Here is an 18,000-nt window from a genome sequence, read left to right as displayed (position 1 = left end):
CTCCTCTACCGATGCCTCCTCCACCTCCTGCATCACCTGGTAGATGTCAGACACCTTCCCATCCCCGACCCACACCCTCGAAAGCACCCTTACCCCCCGGGGGGCAGCGAAGGGAACCCTCCACCTGCTGCCTAGCAAACGCCTTGACCTGAAGGTACCTGAACATATTCCCCGGGGCGAGCTCAAACTTCTCCTCCAGTTCACCCAGGCTCGCAAACCTCCCGTCAATGAACAGGTCTCCCAACTTCCTAATGCCCGCCTGTGCCACCCCAGGAACCCGCCATCTATGTTCCCTGGGACAAACCGGTGGTTCCCCTGCAGCGGGGCCTCCACCGAGCCCCCCACTTCCCCCGTGTCGCCTCCACTGCCCCCACATTTTGAGGGTAGTAGTGTACCTCGTTGGAGGGAGCGGCAATGGCGCCGTTATCAGTGCCTTCAGGCTCGTGCCTCCACAGGATACCATCTCCATCCGTTTCCATGCTGCCCCCTCCCCATCCATTACCCACTTACGTACCATCGAGACGTTAGCTGCCCAATACTACCCAGAGAGGTTGGGTAGCGCCAGCCCCCCTCTATCCCTGCCCCGCTCCAAAAAGACCCTCCTTACCCTCGGAGTCCCGTGCGCCAAAACAAATCCAAGAATGCTGCTGTTCACCCTCCTAAAAAAGGCCCTCGGAATGAAAATGGGGAGGCACTGAAACAAAAACAAAAACCTCGGGAGCACTGTCATTTTAACAGACTGTACTCTACCCGCCAACGACAACGGCAGCATGTCCCACCTTTTAAATTCCTCCTCCATCTGCTCCACCAACCTAGTAAAATTAAGCTTGTGCAGAGTCCCCCAGCTCCTAGCCACCTGAACCCCCAGGTACCTAAAACTCCTCACTGTCCTCCTTAACGGGAGCCTACCAATTCCCTCCTCCTGATCTCACGGGTGTACAACAAACAGCTCACTCTTGCCCAGGTCCAATTTATAGCCCAAGAAACTCCCAAACTCAGCAAGAATCTCCATCACCTCCGGCATTCCCCCCACCGGGTCTGCTACATACAGCAGCAAGTCGTCTGCATACAGCGACACTCGGTGCTCCTCCCCACCTCACACCAAACCCCTCCACCTCCCCGACTCCCTGAGAGCCATGGCAAGAGGCTCAATTGCCAACGCAAAAAGCAAGGGGGACAGGGGGCACCCCTGCCTCGTCCCACGGTGGAGCCTCAAGTACTCGGACCTCCTCCCATTTGTCGCTACACTCGCCATCGGGGCCTCGTACAGCAACCTCACCCATTTAAGAAACCCCACCCCAAACCCGAACCTCTCCAACACCTCCCACAAGTACCCCCACTCAACCCTGTCAAAGGCCTTCTCCGCATGCAATGCCACCACAATCTCCGCCTCTCCTTCTGCTGCCGGCATCATTATCACATCACATTATTAGTTAAGGAGTCAGTTACTGCAGAAAGGAGAAATTGTGTCTGGGAGGGAGCATCAAAATGAAGCTTTGTGGGTAGAACTTAGGAATAAAAAAAGGGGCAGCCACATTGCTAGGTGTTTATTACAGGCCTCCCAGGTAGTCAGCAAAAAATTGAGGAGCAAATATGTGCGGAGGTGTGTAAAAACAATAATAGGATAATTATATTACGTAATTTAAACTTTCACAACATCAATTGGGATAAAGATGTGGTGATGACGGCGTCGGACTGGGGTGAGCACAGTAAGAAGCCTTACAACACCAGGTTAAAGTCCAACAGGTTTGTTTCAAATCACTAGCTTTCTGAGCACAGCTCCTTCCTCAGGTAAATCAATTGGGATAGGCATAGGAGTTAAGGGCTTAAATGGAGTGGATTTCTTAACATGTATACAGGAGAACCTAGGAGGTCAATATGTAGAGGGTCCAACAAGGGACAGTGCCGTGCTGGACTCACCCAATTCTGAGGAATGAAGCCAGACAGAGATTGATGTGGTAGTGAGGGAGCATTTTAATTATAGCTACCAAAACATGGCACAATTTAAACTTGATCTGTGCTGAGTCCCCTATTATTCGTCATGTATATGAACGACATAGAGGACTATGTGAGGAGTACATCAGTAGGTTTTCATGTGCTTTGTTATTCACATGTGCCAACACAGATTAAGAAATCCCTTCGGCCCTCGAATGCCAGGTATTTATAATGGAATGAAGTAGATGGACTCTGCTAATGTTTTGAACTACCATTAAACAAACTATTAGGAGCAGAATACTGTTTCAGAAACAAAACCCAATTATATATTTGAACATAATTCCCCTTCATTTGAAAATGCCACTATATACTACATTTCCTTTCTCATGTTGGCCTCTCACTGTGCTAATTAAGACACATTTTTGAGTCATAGGACACCAGTCACATCAAAATGACACAACCTTCCTTTTAAAAGCAACATACTGGTGCTGATAGCTCGACAACTGGCACATAATATTAGCTTGGTCAATTGGTAGGGTCTTGCCTCTAGGCCAGATGCAGAGTTGGAGTTCCATTCCAGGAGTCAAGTATTTAAACTCGGTTGTCACAGTGTAGTATTAAAGAAGGGCTGCTTTCGTCCATCAGTTTCCCTGGACCCTATCACGATCCCACACACCGGTTTTCTTTAGTCAGAGCCAACCCTGACCCCGTCACAATGTGATGGCGCGCACAGGGCGGGAATAATGATCTTCCCCGGGTCCTTGCGGAGTACAAGCTCCCATGCTAGGGACGGGGGATCTCTATTTACCTTTGTGTAAAAGGTCCGCCTGTAGGGCACCGCCAGTGAGGAGCCCAATAGGGATCTATATTGTGTTGTAAATAAAACTTTCTTTATTTTGCTCGGTGTGGACTTCCCGTGTCCTTATTAAAGTGGCGATGAAGAGTAAACTGACTCGCTGTTCATGCTGCGACCTACTCGGCTAAACCACCTCCCCGATTTCCTGGACCCAGGTTTGGATTTACTGGCATCGCCATATCTCGGTTTGGATGGTTAGATGCAGTTGGCGCCAGTGTTGAATGCTGGAACCAGTATGCAGAACAAATGCGTTACTTCTTCTGGACTAACAGCTTCATAGAGAATGAACAGCCAGACAGTCAAACCGTTGATGGCACACGTTCGCGGTGATCCAGAGTCTCACATACCAGGTGGCAGCAGATACACAATCGTTCAACATATTCATGGAACTTGCAGCACAACACTTTAACCCGACTCCGTTAGTGATCATGCAATACAGCGGAGATGGACCCTCGGTGTGTCCGGCACCGAGTTCATATCACAGCTACGGAAGTGAGTTTTGAGAGTATGAAACTGCATTATCCGATGTGCACCATGATTATTTGGTCTGCGGTGTAAACAGTACAAAGAGTTTGGAAACGCAGAAAATACCTTTGGCCAAAATCTTCCTGACCTTTCAGCAGGCACTGCAGATTTCCTTGACTCGGAAAAGCATGGAACACAAGAGTCCAAGAGATACAAGGGACGGAGGTGAATGTTTCAGAGGATCAGCCCTCACGTGATATCCCCACGGCACGGACCAAACGCTCGGTTCCCTATGCTTTGATGGAGAAGCTTTTAGAGTTCGGCATCATTAAGCTTGTATGCTTCGCCGAGTGGGCGGCGCCTTTGGTCCTCGTAATGAAGCCAGATAAGACAGTCCGCCGCTGCGGAGACTATATATTGACAGTGAACACGGCTTCGAAGTTGGACCATTATCCTTTACCATGCATCGAAAATCTGTATGCAACTTTGACTGGTGGCTGTACATTTACAGAATTGGACATGAGCAAGGGTTATCCCGAGCTGGAGCTCGATAAATCATCACGGCAGTATGTCACAATCCATACACACAGGGACTGAGTATACCCGGCTTCCGTTCAGAGTATCCTCAGCATGTGCAGTTTTCCAGCGCGTTATGGAGAACATCCTGCGCGGTTTGCCACATGTTGCGATTTACTTACGCAATGTTCTGGTCATAGGGGTCACAGGACCAAGAACATTTGCAAAACCTCGAGGTGGTGTTGAAACGTTTTCGGAACATGGGGTCCACCTGAAGTGAGTGTTTCACATGAAGGAAATAGTGTACCTAGGGTATCAAGTGTTCAGGGAAGACCTGCACCCGGTCGACGAGAAAGTGAGACCCATCAAAACGTCCCTCACCCTGCGAGATGCCACTAAGTTTTTCTCTTTCCTTGGACTAGTAAATTGCTCTGGCCGATTCATTCCAAATCTGGCAACTGTCCTGGCCCCCCCTTACACTTGCTCCTCAAGAAGCACCAGCCATGGGAATGGAGCAAGGCCCATTAAGAAGGTGAAACGATGGTTGTGCTCTTCAGGGGTGTTGACCCCTATTTCAACCCTTCAAAACTACCGTACATTACATGCGATGCTTCGCCACATGGGATTGGGGCAGTCCTGTCTCATCGGATGAGCGATGGCCATGAATGCTTTTGCCTCCCAGAGGCTGGCCATGGCTGGGAGAAAATATTCCCAAATAGAGAAGGAAGGTCTGGCGGTCGTATTTGGCCGCCATTTCTTTATTGTCACGGATCACAGGCCATTGCTTTACGAATGGCACTCGTGAGTTTATGCAAAGTGCCCAAGGTGAAAGCAACATCCATGGAGCTCAAAGTCATAGAAGAGGTGAAGCTTGCCTGGCGCATGCCAATTATCCAGTCATAAAACTGACCATTCTAACTATCCACTGGGAGGGCACTTAATTTGGTGGGGAAACTAATCCCAACCAGTCAGCCTTTTAATAAGCATTCAATAGTTGTAAATAAATGCAATGTGGTTCTCAACATAGATCAGGGGAAATCTTAAACTGCCAAAGTGGAGGAACAAAATTTCAAACTAATTTTAGAATCAAGGAAAATTTATAGTGTCCCTGTCGGTCACGATGTCCGCTGTTGGCAGATGCCCACTGTTGGAGGGAGCAGAAAACTCCACACAAAATCCCAGAGCACCACACAGGACTTTTAAAATAGCCTGGCGCAGTACCCGTGGCTGGCTCCAGACTCTTTCTGAGGAAAGTGGGCCCAACTCCAGGCACCCAACTCGCCAACCCCCAACCCCTTCCCCCTCTCCCCACAACCCACCCTACCGTACCACCATGAAAATCTGCACTACTTTTCCCAAATTAGGTTCGTGGTTTTGGGAGTGAAAATTCAGTCTCGGTGCTTGTGGAACTAGGCTTTTTGCACATTGACTAAATGCATAACTTATGAAAAGAATAACTTGCATTTGGATAGCACCTGTCACTGGTTGTCTCCCCATTGCCCTCTCTCTTTTCAGTCCTCAAGGAAGATTGAGACGATGGCGAACACGAGGGCGACCTGAACGGGATGGGCCACCAGAACATATGCTGGGCTACCCCCTAATAAATGAATGGAGGGACCTCCAAATACAGGAGTTCCAAGTGCTCAAAGATGCAATTAAATTCGAAAGGATGGTGACGGTGAAAGTGGCAGTAGCAGAGACGCAGGTCCCCCTTCAACCAGCGCTGGAAAAGACGGAGCAGTGTCTCGAGACACAGGAGGCGATGATCAGAGAGCTCAAGATTACCAGAACGAATGGATTGCCTCACTGGAGACAGAGATGGCAAGGTTGGTGGCAACGCGAAGGATTCTAAGGGGGAAAATCGAGAACCCGCATTGTGGGCTGCATTGGAGGGTACCAAAGGGCAGAAATCCTTAAGAGTACGTGACACAGATGCCAGATGGAGGGGAAAGCTTCCCCAAGCCCCTAGAAGTGGACAGGACCCACAGGTCACTCGGCCAAAGCCCAAAGCCAGGAAGCAGCAATGGGACATCATTGCGAATCTGCACCTGTAGTAAGACCGGGAAAAGACTCACACGATCCTGTAAATAGGAGAGAAATTCGACAATGTACCAGGACGTTAGGGCAAACTTGGCCAGGTGCCAGGTGGAATTTAACACAGCCAAAGTGGCCCTTTACAAGAACAATGGGCGGTTTGGGATGCTGTACCCCGCCAAACTCTGGGTGACTTTCCAGGGTAGAGAGCATTATTTCACCGCACCGGCAGAAGCAGATGAATCTGTGTACAAGCACGGGCTGGGAAGGCAACAACACCAACAGTGAACCAGACTTTCTAGTCTCAGTGGTCAAAAAATAAAGGAGAGACTATTTGCAGGGGACTGATCTGCCTCATCATTGATCTGATGATGAGACTCAGAAAGGTGGGGGTGAGAGCAGTAGGACGTAGATGGGATGAGGATGAGGCGGGCGGGGGGTGGGGTGTAAGAGAGAGAAAGAGAAACTCAATGGTTCGGGGGAAGGTGTGGATCGATCCCGGGGGGAGGGGTGAGCATCACACTAGTGGGTGAGCCTGTGGCACAACACCCAACAGGGAGAGAGTGCCTGGCAGCTGGGGGGAGAAATCACCAAGTGAAGGGAAAATAATGGGGAGGGGGGGGGGGGGGGAAGAGAAAAAAAAGAGTCTGCAGGGGCATGGGGAAAGGGGGGGTTGCAGAAGGCTAGCTATGACAGATCACACATGGCGACAATGGAAACAAGGACACTGAAAACAGCCGTTTTGAAGGTAAACCCCGAAGTGCAGGGGTGCATGCACATGGCTACACAATGATTGCAGCCATCTTGGTTGGCCCCTCGACAAAGGGAAACCCTGGAGCCCAGGGGCGCAGCCATATGGCGAGTACGATGATCACGGCCATCTTGGACGGCCCCCAAACAATGCGAAACCACGGAGTACAAGGGCGCATCCACAAGGCAAGTTTGGTTGACTCGCCAGAAACCCTCCCCCCCCCCACACACACAACACTCCCCCGTCAGAATAGTCACCTGCACAGGCTTCTCCTCCCCAGTCCACACGGTAGCATGTGTTGCTCCAAGATTTCATCCCGTTATTTACAAAGGTCTTGCAACCAGCCTCTGTTCTCTGCTGTCCTCAGACTCTGCTGTCCAACATCAAGCCACTGACAAGCAAAAGCTATACCTTGGTTTGGAGCAATTTGTACTTTAAAAGCCACAAATGAATTTGCCTTCCCAGACACTTCCACAGGATGTGTGCATCACTCGCTAGACCAGCATTTACTGCCCATTTCTAATTGTCCTCAAGAAGGTGGTATTCTGCCTTCTTGAACTGCCGCAGTCCATGTGGTCCAGGTGCATCCACTGTGCTGTTAGGGAGGGAGTTCTCGGCTTTTGACTCAGTGACAGTGAAGGAACGATGGTATCATTCGAAGTCAGGATGATTTGTAGCTTGTAGGGAAATTGCACATGGTGGTGTTCTCATGCATTTGCAGAATGTTTGGTTGCAGGTTTGGATGGTGCTGTCAATGGAGCCTTGGTGGTTTGCTGCAATCTTGTAGATGGTAAATACTGCTGCCTCTGTGCGACTATAGTGGAGGCTGGTGGATGGGATGCCAACCAAGCAGCTGCTTTGCCTTGCATGGTGTCAAGTTTCTTGGATGTTGTTGGAGCTGGACTCATCAAAGCAAGTGGAGAATGTTCCACCACACTCCTGACTCACACCTGATAAATTGTAGACAGGCCAGGCTTTGGGGAGTCAGGAGCGGGTTACTCGCCACTGAATTCCCAGCCTCTGATCTGCTCTTGTCGCCATTGTATTTCTATGGCTGGTCAAGATCAGTTTCTGGTCAACAGTAGCCCCCAGGATGTTGATAGAGGGAGATTCAGCAAAGATAATGCCATTGAATGACAAGGGGAAATGGTTAGATTTTCTCTTGTTGGATATGATCATTGCTTGGCAATTGTGTGGTGCAAATGTTTTGCTGGTCTTGAAAAACATGGACTGCTTTAGTAATTGAGGAATCATGAGTGGTGCTGAAACATTGTGCAGTCGTCAGCAAACAGCCTCACTTCTGACTTTATGATGGAAGAATGATCATTGATGAAACAGCCGAAGGTGGTTGAGCCAAGGACACTACCCTCAAGCAAGTCAATGTCCTGCAACTGAATTCATTGACCTCCAACAACCACAACAATCTTCCTTGCTGTTGGGTATGACTCAAATTAGGGAAGAAATCCAATCCCACCTCCAGCTTTTATATGGCCCCTGGTCACTCTCCCCTTACTGATGTTCAGCTCTTTTGCGAGTGTTTGGACGAAGGCTATAATGAGGTCAAAACCTGAGTAACACTAGTGGAACCCACACTGAGAATCTGTAAGCAGGTTATTGCTTAATAAGTGCTGTTTGATAGCACTATCGACGACCTCTTCCATAAATTTACCGATGATCAAGAGTAGACAGATGGGCCAATAATTAAGCTGGGTTGCATTTGTCCCTTTTTTTTTTAAAAACACAGGACACACCTGGGCAATTTTCCACATTACTGGGTAGATGCCAACATTGTAACTGTACTAGAACAGCTTAGCCAGCAGTGCAGCTAATTCTGGCACACCAATTCTTCAGTACTATTGCCAGAACGTTGTCAGGACCCACAACCTTTGCAGTGTCCAGTGCCTTCAACCATTTCTTGACCTCAAAAATTGCTGAAGACTGGCTTCTGCGATGCTGGTAACCTTGGGAGAAGCCAGAGATGGATCATTCACTCAGTATTTCTGGCTGAAGATGGTTGCACATGCTTCAGCCTTGTCTTACACAATTCCAGCCTAATGTGCATCTTTTGCTCTATCATCAACAGTAAACTGTTGGTCATCTCTTCTGTGTTCTGGAACTTGCTTTCCGAAGCCTTTTCATAGATTGCCTCTGCAATATTCTGTCACCCTCACCCTTTTCAAACTCAAGTGCAGATTACCTAACCAGGCTAAAGTAGCAGCATGCTTTAACTTTAACACACAGCCTTCGCACACATTTGGATTTTAACCTCCTCCTGAGTAGGTGAGGAGGGCCCCGGCCAGAAAGCATTGTGTCTTTCCTTCAGGCTCCATCACTGGTGCTCTGGTGCAATTTTAACCACAGACCTCGACAGGGAAGCCAACTTGGCTTTCACTCCAGGCCAATCTGGTGGCAGGGGAAATCTGGGCTTGAAAAGACATGTATTTTCTTACTTTTTCTTGAAACAAAGAAATCTTGCTTCGCATGCCCAAGCTTCCAGCCCGCTTCCCAACTGTGTTGCTCTCTTGACTACTAACCACTTAGCGGAGACCAAGGAACAGTTCTTTTCTGACAGCTGGCAGCCTGCTTGTTACCCCACTTCCACCTGCCAGGTTTAAACAGGAGAATTACTGGCTCTAAACAGAAGGTCTGGAGGTTAAAGTATCCCAGGCTCATTGAGAAGAACTGGACTGTTTGCCAGCCTGGAGTTGTAGTTGCCCCGTGCTAAAAGCACTTGTGATATTTCCCGGGATCAAACCCAATATATGCCTTGTAAATTTGGATAGTCAAAAGCAAATCTTGGTTTCAGTAAAAGGACTGAAACAGCAAAACGTCAACTTCACTTACGCAATGGCTGGCATGTAATAGTTAAATATTTCCAGAAACTGAGTGAGGCTACGGGGTTCGTCATATCCAATGTAGCTCATAAGCCCTTCCACAGTGTCTGCTGGTAATCTGATCCCTCGTTTTCTAAAAATAAGAAAAAAAGGCAATTACGATAAGTCCTCCAAGTGATCACAGATAGTTAGTTCCATCATGGTCATAATCATTATGAATGGTATAGATTGATGTGAAGCATGCCATTTGATGCAGACCATGAAGAAAAAAAGTCCAACAAATTACATACAAAAAGCTAATAAAACATACGGGAACAAGCATGGGAGTTTCCAGGGAGTGTCTCCTCGCTGGTGAAATCTCTCAGCGTCAAGAGGTCTGTTTTCTTTGATAGGTGGGTGGGGAGAAATGTGAATAATCTGGTTATAAGAACGTACAGCAACATGGTACACTCACAATTGCATGGGACCATTTTTAGATATGTGATCAATAAAGTTGGAAACCAGTGTGCAAGTTAAAACTACATTCTATAAAAATATGCAAAGGTAAACAATAGCTACTTGAATTTATATAGACTAACTTAGGGTATAACTAGACTAAAATAGACCGAGAGCCAAATAGGCTGTGAGCCAAAGGGCAGCATATATGGGAAGACATGCAAAAGCTTGATCAAAAGAGGAAGGGGGAGGTGGCCAGAATAGTTAAGGAAGCTTTTGCAAGGACAACAGAGTCCACACTGAGTAGGTCGAAACAAAAACGTACTTTATTTTACAATAACTATTATATACAGCTCCAGTAGTTCCCTATTGGGTCTTCTTTCATCAGTGCCTTACTAGCCAACTCTATTCATACAAAGGCAAGTATTGTTAAGGGTCCCCAGCCCCCTCATTGGGGGAGCGTGTATTCAGCAAGATCCACGGGGTCATTAATGAGCCCTACCCCATAGACCCGTGCAAAATCAGCCCTACCCCACGGACCCGTGCAAGTTATAATAAAAGCAAACTCAATGTAGAACCTAAATATAAAGGTTGGGAAGTGTTGATGTCCAATGGGACCTGCATGTTCTTGTCCATGAGCTGGTATGCAGATGCAGCAAGCAATCGGGAAGGTAAACGGCATGTTGGCCTTTTTCCACACGAGGCATAAGGCTTTAAATACAAGCACCCAGGAGGAAAGATGTCTTGCTGCAATTGTGTAGAGCCTTGGTGAGATTGCACCTAGAGTATTGTGTACAATTTTGCTTTTTTCATTCAAGGAAAGATATCAGAGGCATTGCAGAATAATACGAGGGAGTGCCACAGATGTTCACTAAACTAACCGCTGGGATTACAGGACTGTCTTATAAGCAGAAATTGGGGAAACTGGGCCTGCAAACTCCCGAGTTTCAAAGAATAAGAGGTGATCTCATCAAAACATAACATATTGTAACAGGGTGTGGCAGGGTTAATGTAGATAGACTATGTCCCCTGGCTGGTGAGTCTAGAACCAGGGGGCAGTCTCAGAACAAGCGAAAGGCCATTTACAACTGAGTTGAGGAGGAATTTCTTCACTCATAGGTTGGTGAATCTTTGGAATTCTCTCCTCCCAAGGGCTGTGGAAGCTATGCATGTTCAATGATTTGATTTGATAATGTGCCACATCAAATGTTATTTCAGAAAATAAAAGCGCATGGTGTCAGGGAATGTATTGGCATGTTTGGTTAGCTGACAGGAAACAGAGGGCAGCCATCAATGGATATTTTACTGGTTAGCTGTGTACCAGGTGGTGTACTTGGGCCTCAGCCTTTTACAATTTATATGACTTAGGTGAAGGGACCACAGGTTTGATTGCTAAGTTTGCTAATGCTACAAAGATAGGTAAAATGTAAGTTGTGAAAAGAACACAAAACGGCTATAAGGGAAATAGATAAGCAAATGGGCAAAGATGTGGCAAATGGAGCATAATGTGAAATTGTCCATTTTGGCAGGAAGAATAAAACAAAAAGAAAGATTGCAGAAATCCATGGTACAGAGTGATCTGGATGTCCTAGTGAATGAATCACAGAAGGATAGCATTGCAAGTAATTAGGAAATTAGGTAATTAGTAATTAGGGGCAGCACAGTAGCCTTGTGGTTAGCACAATCGTTTCACAGCTCCAGGGTCCCAGGTTCGATTCCGGCTTGGGTCACTGTCTGTGTGGCGTCTGCACGTTGTCCCCGTGTGTGCGTGGGTTTCCTCCGGGTGCTCCGGTTTCCTCCCACAGTCCAAAGATGTGCGGGTTAGGTGGATTGGCCATGATAAATTGCCCTTAGTATCCAAAATTGCCCTTAGTGTTGGGTGGGGTTACTGGGTAATGGGGATAGGGTGGAGGTGTTGACCTTGGATAGGGGGTAGGGTGCTCTTTCCAAGAGCCGGTGCAGACTCGATGGGCCGAATGGCCTCCTTCTGCACTGTAAATTCTATGTAATCTATGTAATTCTATGTAAATGCTATTGTTTATTGCAAGGGAAATCAGATATAAAAGTAAGGAGCTTATATTTCAGTTGTTCAAGACACTGATTAGACCACATCCAGCGTACGGTGTACAGCATCAGTCTCCTTATTTAAGGAAGGATGTAAATACTTTAGAGACAGTTTGGAGAAGGTTTACTGAACTAATGTCAGGTTGTCTTACAAAGAAGGGTTGGAGAGGCAAGGGCTGTGTTGCTGGATTTAGAAAAATAAGAGGTGACTTGACTTAAGAAGACCCTTAGGGGTTCTGACATGTTGGCTGTGGAGAGGATATTTTCTCTTGTGAGAGAATCTAGAACTAAGGGGTCTCTGCCTAAAAAAACAAGGTCACTCATTTAAGACAGAGGTGTGGACATGTTTTCTCTGAGGATATGGGGCGGGATTCTCTGACCCCCCGCCAGGTCGGAGAATCGCCGGGGGGGGGTGAATCCCGCCCCTGCCGTCCACTGAATTCTCCGCCGCCGGAGATTCGCCGGGGGCAGGAATTGCGCCGCGCCGGTCGGTGGCCACTCGCAGCGCGCCCCCCCCCCCCCCGGCGATTCTCCAACCCACGATGGACCGAAGTCCCGCTGTTTCTTTGCCAGTGCCGCCGGCGTATATCAGGCTCCGGGGTCCTGGGGGGGTGCGCGGGGAAATCTGGCCCCAGGGGGTTCCACCACAATGGCCTGGCCCGCGATCGGGGCCCACCGATCCACGGGTGGGCCTGTGCCATGGGGGCACTCTTTTCCTACGTGTCTGCCGTGTCAGCCTCTGCGATGGCCGACGTGTAGGTGAACCCACCCCGGCGCATGCGCGGGGATGATGTCAGCAGCCGCTGATGCTCCCGCGCATGCGCGGACACTCGCCGGCCGGCGGAGTCCCTTCGGCCCAGGTTGGCGCAGCGCCAAAGGCCTTCAACGCCAGCCGGCGGGGCACAAACCACTCCGGCGCCGGCCTAGCCCCTGAAGGTACGGAGGATTCCGCACCTTCGGGGCGGGCCGATGTCGGAGTGGATCATGCCTCTCTGTCCCACCGGGTCCCCCCACCCCGCCGGGTACGGGGGAATCCCGCCCATGGTCTTTCGAACTCCCTTCCTCAAAAGGCAGTGGAAACAGAGTGTTTTGAGTGTTTTCCAGGCAGTGGTGGATAGATTCTTGATAAACAAGGGGGTGAAAGGTCATCAGGAGTAGCCTCTGAAAAAGAGTCATGTGAACTTAACGTTTACTCGGTTTCTCTCTTCAAAGATGCTGCCAGACCTCCTGAGTTTTTCCAGCATTTTCTATTTTTATTTCAGATTTCCAGCATCTGCATTATTTTGCTTTTATCGGTCTATTCAGGAAATCACCAAGACTTGTGAAACTGCACCTTCCAAACACGTGACCGCTGCCATCTAAAAAGGACAAGATCAGCACACGCATGGGAACACCACCTACTGGAAGTTCCCATCCAGGTCTCACAACATTGAGACTTGGGAATATATCACTTTTCCTTCATTGTTGCTAGTGAATGAATCACAAAAGGTTAGCATTGCAAATAATTAGGAAAGCTAATACAAATGCTGGAACTCCCTCCCTAACAGCACTGTGGGTGTGTGTGTTTTTGAAGTGCAACAGTACAACATGTCCAATTTGGCTTGTGGTAACCAGGTGTACGGAGTGCAGACTACCATCAATCCCAGAGATCCTCCAGTCCCCAATAATGACAATGGACAAACAACAGTTACCACAGCAACAAGATCCATGGGAACAAAACTCTCTGGACAAGGAACATCACCTCAATGAACAGCCAATGACAGTGCCCATGCATACCATTTAGGGGCCTGGACAGATTATGCAATGCAGGTGCAGAGACTGAATAGTACAACAAATGGTTGATACGCGAGAATAGTTGGTATATAGTGGGGAACACAGTGACACATAATCATGAAAATGGGAATGTTTGGGTTTTGAAATCCAACAATGCTACATGCCCTATGTGGCTTGCCATCATCACTCCCTCTGTAAGCAGGCATTCTACATCAGTTCAGTAGAGACTTGCACTGCAGTCTTTTAAACTTGAAACTGTGTGTGTACCTTCACCACCACCTTTTCAAGGGCAACCGGGACGAGGCAATAAATACTGGCGTGCCCGTGACATCAACATTCCAGGAATAACATTTTAATAAATTATTCAGGACATTCAAAAATCTTGCTTCAAGTGGCAACCCCTTGCCTGACAAGAATTTTTTTTAAAGAGTTAATTTTCCTGACATTGAACCATCCTGTTCATGAAAACCAGACCAAATCTTCACCCAATATCAATACAAAACCTAATCACTTGGAATTTAACCAATCCAAAAACACTTCACCCATTTAGTGTAACATCATATTTTGTTATATTATTTCCTCCTGCTCCCACTATTTTGTGAGCCACTTTAAAATCTATCCACAGTAACCTATGCCTATCTCATTTGATTCCGTTCATTCGTCCTAGTATTAAACATGTTTACTTTGCAATTGGAGAACATGCTTCCCGAAATTTGACCTCCACACTCCTTGGCTCATATATTCACCCATATGAAATAGGCAGTCAGAGTTGTGAAGATCTGCAATGATGCTAAAAATGCTTTTTAAAAGCCCTCATTGAACTGGTCAGATTAAGTTGCTTTTTTCTCCTTTGTATTTAACTTACCGGCCATTGTTGAGCTACAAACATACATAGTCCTGTCTACATTTCCCCTCTTTATTCTACCTGTAGTTTTCTGAAATCCGCCATACAATTCGCATGCCTTTTATCTGTTCCTAATCCTTCCTTTACAAAAGCATGCTCAGCAAACAATTTCAAAGCAAGAAAAGCTTTTGCTCTGTGGAAACTCTGTTTGATCTTGCTTGCTCTATTCTCTAGAACTGTAACATTGCTGTTAATTAAATTGATTGCCCTTTATGAAACTAAAATTTAGCATGCTTGCTCAAAGTCGACAGGTTTCCCCCTGGTGCCCAAGCCCAGTCCCTTGGTTGCTCCAGCTACACACAGACACGCACACACAAACCTAACTGTTGTCAGGCAGAACACTGCCTCTGGCCAACCCACTGCTGGTCAATTAGCCAATCGTACCAACTTCCTCCAAAAAACGATTGCTAAGATTCACTTGGCACCCAAGAGTCTGGTTTCTCCTCTCCAAAATACAAAACCTAGGAACACACTGTCCTGGCAAGCACTCTTCTGCTTAAAGGCACATCCACAGACAAAAATATTAAAATGAAATAAATGAGAACAAAAGAAATAAACAGGAAGGAATCTTAAAAAAATAGAGATTAAGATTTGCAAACAAGGCCAAGATACTTTGAAATAATGTTATTTAATCTTTGAGCTTCAGTAGCTTTGCATATTACCTTTATGCAGGCACATACATGCCTATTTACATGTGCATGTGAACAATATCAAACAGAAAATCCACCTTCAGGTAGCTGGATATTCTGCATAATAAAAACAGAAAATGCTAGATAAACTCAGCAATCTGGCAGCATTTGTGGAGAGAAACAGAGTTAACTTTTCAAATCTACATGATCCTTCTCCGTGTTCTGCATGATCCTTCTACAGGGCTACCTACAGTTTCTGCGTGGTGCACAATTGAAGCAATTTGAAGAAACAAATAATCATTTATATATCTATCACCTTCAATGAGTTTGCCCTGAAGTGATTTGACCTAATGGAAATGTGTGGTTGCTGCCGCAATGACTATGTGTTCAGTCTTGGGTGCATCATTCTACATATCCTTTCATCCATCCATGATGGCATGCACACGAAGCTGGCACAATCAATAGCATCTCCTGTAGTTCACATCCAATTTTTAACAAGTGATTAAATAAGAAGGATGCGCTAAATGGCCTCCCGCAAAAACGTTTGACTATTTCAGTTGCTTTTTTGAGACATGGTGAATTAGGAAGTGTGTACAAATATTGTCTGTATGAACTTCCAGAAGTCATTTGATGAGGCTCTGTAAAAGAGAAATTGTAAAATAAGAACAAGCAAGATTGCACGGGTCTGTAATTAGTTGAAAGTAGGACACATAGATTGGGGTTAAAGGAAACTTTTTTCTCATTGGCATGTTGTGACTGTGGTACCGCCCAGGGTTCTATGCTGATTACTATGCTGTGCTCCAAGATTGTAAAGTGCACCGTTAAGAGGCACATTAATTGAAGAGATGGGACAAGAAAGTTACAAAATGGCACGGATAGATGGCAAGGATAAATAGACAAGAAAGTCAGAAAAGCAAAAGAAAATGATGTTCCACGTGGAATCAGAGAAAGGCAAATTGGAATATTTCCTTAGCGAGAGACTACAACCCATGGAGAAGCAAAGGAATGCAAGTGAATTGTCTGTGTCGACACAATACTAAAAGCTGGTGCACTGGTTCAATTGATGGAGGGGGGGGGGGGGGGGGGGGGGGGTGGGGGGGGGGGTGGGGGGGGGGGGGGGGGGGGTGGGGGTGGGGGGGGGGGGGGGGGGGGGGGGGGGGGGGGGGGGGGGGGGGGGGGGGGGGGTGGGGGGGGGGTGGGGGGGGGGGGGGGGGGGGGGGAGAGACACAACGTTGGAAACCCTTTCTCAATGAGTTAAACAAGAATCCACCACGTCGAGACTTATTTCATCCCATGTGACAAATATGAACAGGTTGCTTTGATTTTACAATCTGGTGAACAACTTACTTGCCAAAGTATAAAATTGTCTCAGGTTTTATAGCCCCGTCAAGATGAAGGTGAAGTTCCACCTATAACAGAAGACAGAAGATAATTTTGTGAGAAATATGACTCTGATCTAATTAGTCTAAATATGGAATATTTAACTAGTCACAGCTATGCATGTCAAACCATTAATATATTTAAAAAAACAAAGGGTGCAATTCTCCAACCTTGTTGTGCACTCGCTCAAGAGAAACAAGGCCAGTGAATAGCGGGAGAGGCCAAAAACGAGAACCATGTCAGGTGCCAAACAGTTTGCGATGCAATTGGCCGGCTCCCTTGCGAAATCGGGATCTTGCCGTAGCGTGGCGAGAAATCAATAATCACTACCTGAATGCCTGTCGAGATTGGCCATGGGTTCGGAGGTCAGCCCACATTGTGGAAGACTGTGACAGTGGCATGATACTGGTTTTGCTCAAGGATCGCCTGATAGTCTGCCCCCTCACCCCTGCCACCCCCTACTTACCCTCCACTCTCTCCCCTCGCGGCCTCTTGCCCCTCCACCGGTGCCCTTAGTGATCCTCCTCTACCCCCCCTCCCCCGGTGCTCTGTGATCCTCAACGAGCTTCACCTTCCTAGCTCTGCCGCCAAGTCTAGGTGTGTCCCCAGGATGCACCTCTGACATGGAGGGAGCCAGCTGCTTACCTCATCCCGTGGCCTTCGATGCTCTTGGCGGACGTCCTCTGGGGGCTCTAGGGCCGGAGAACTTTTGGCAACACATGCACAGCTGTGCCATCCAGTCACGAGTGCTGACCTTGACACACAGCCTCATCAGAGGGTTGGAACTCAAGGGAGCTGGTGGCACCATCGCCACTCCACGGGACAGTTCCAGTTGGCACCCCGTGCCCCTCCTGCCACTGTGCCCAGAGGCCCTGGGTTCACCATGGGACGGACGGGCAAATGGTTTGAACCTTGGTTGCCCCTGCATCATTTGGTTCTGCCAGCCCTGGTGGCCCATCGATATCTGCACCAGTGTATCAACGCCCTCGTTGGTGCTCCTCAGTAATCGGGACATGCTCTGCAGCGTCACAACAATATCCACCAGTGACTGGGACAAGCTCTGCAGCACCTCAGCCATTCCCATCTCAGAACGGGACATGTCCCGCAGAACCTCATCAAGGTCAGCCTGTAGTAGGTCACATCCCCCAGTGAGTCGGGCATTCTGCCGAGACCCTCAGCCGTAGACATCACCGACTGCATGATGCCTTGTACACCTTCACTCATGGTGCCTGACATCGTGCACCAGCTCTGCACTGCGGTTGCCACCCCAGCAAAGTTAGCCTCAGTGCCACGCATTGCTGGCGGCATCTCCTGCGCCCATCGCCTCTTGGGGTGCTGGAGTGATGCTGACATCTCCCTCGGAATGTCCCGGCCACATCCTATTGTCTCCATCAGCTCAGGGTAACCCACTTCCAGCGGCTCAG

General features: G+C 47.9%; 1 protein-coding gene across 1 annotated transcript in view; it reads right to left on the bottom strand.

The window, feature by feature from the left end:
- ada (adenosine deaminase) overlaps positions 1 to 18,000 on the bottom strand; it is an 86,539-nt gene that overhangs the window by 54,042 nt on the left and 14,497 nt on the right. Inside the window, exons 2-3 of the mRNA XM_038803209.1 lie at positions 16,544 to 16,605; positions 9,402 to 9,524 (exon numbers count right to left, since the gene is read on the bottom strand). Coding sequence (XP_038659137.1) covers positions 9,402 to 9,524; positions 16,544 to 16,605 — 185 coding nt within the window. The remainder of the gene's footprint in view (positions 1 to 9,401; positions 9,525 to 16,543; positions 16,606 to 18,000) is intronic.

This window comes from Scyliorhinus canicula, chromosome 7 (assembly GCF_902713615.1).
Source record: "Scyliorhinus canicula chromosome 7, sScyCan1.1, whole genome shotgun sequence".
In the NCBI taxonomy this organism is placed as follows: Eukaryota; Metazoa; Chordata; class Chondrichthyes; order Carcharhiniformes; family Scyliorhinidae; genus Scyliorhinus; species Scyliorhinus canicula.
The sequence above is the reverse complement of the archived record's forward strand: the minus strand, read 5'-3'. Positions and strand labels throughout refer to the sequence as shown.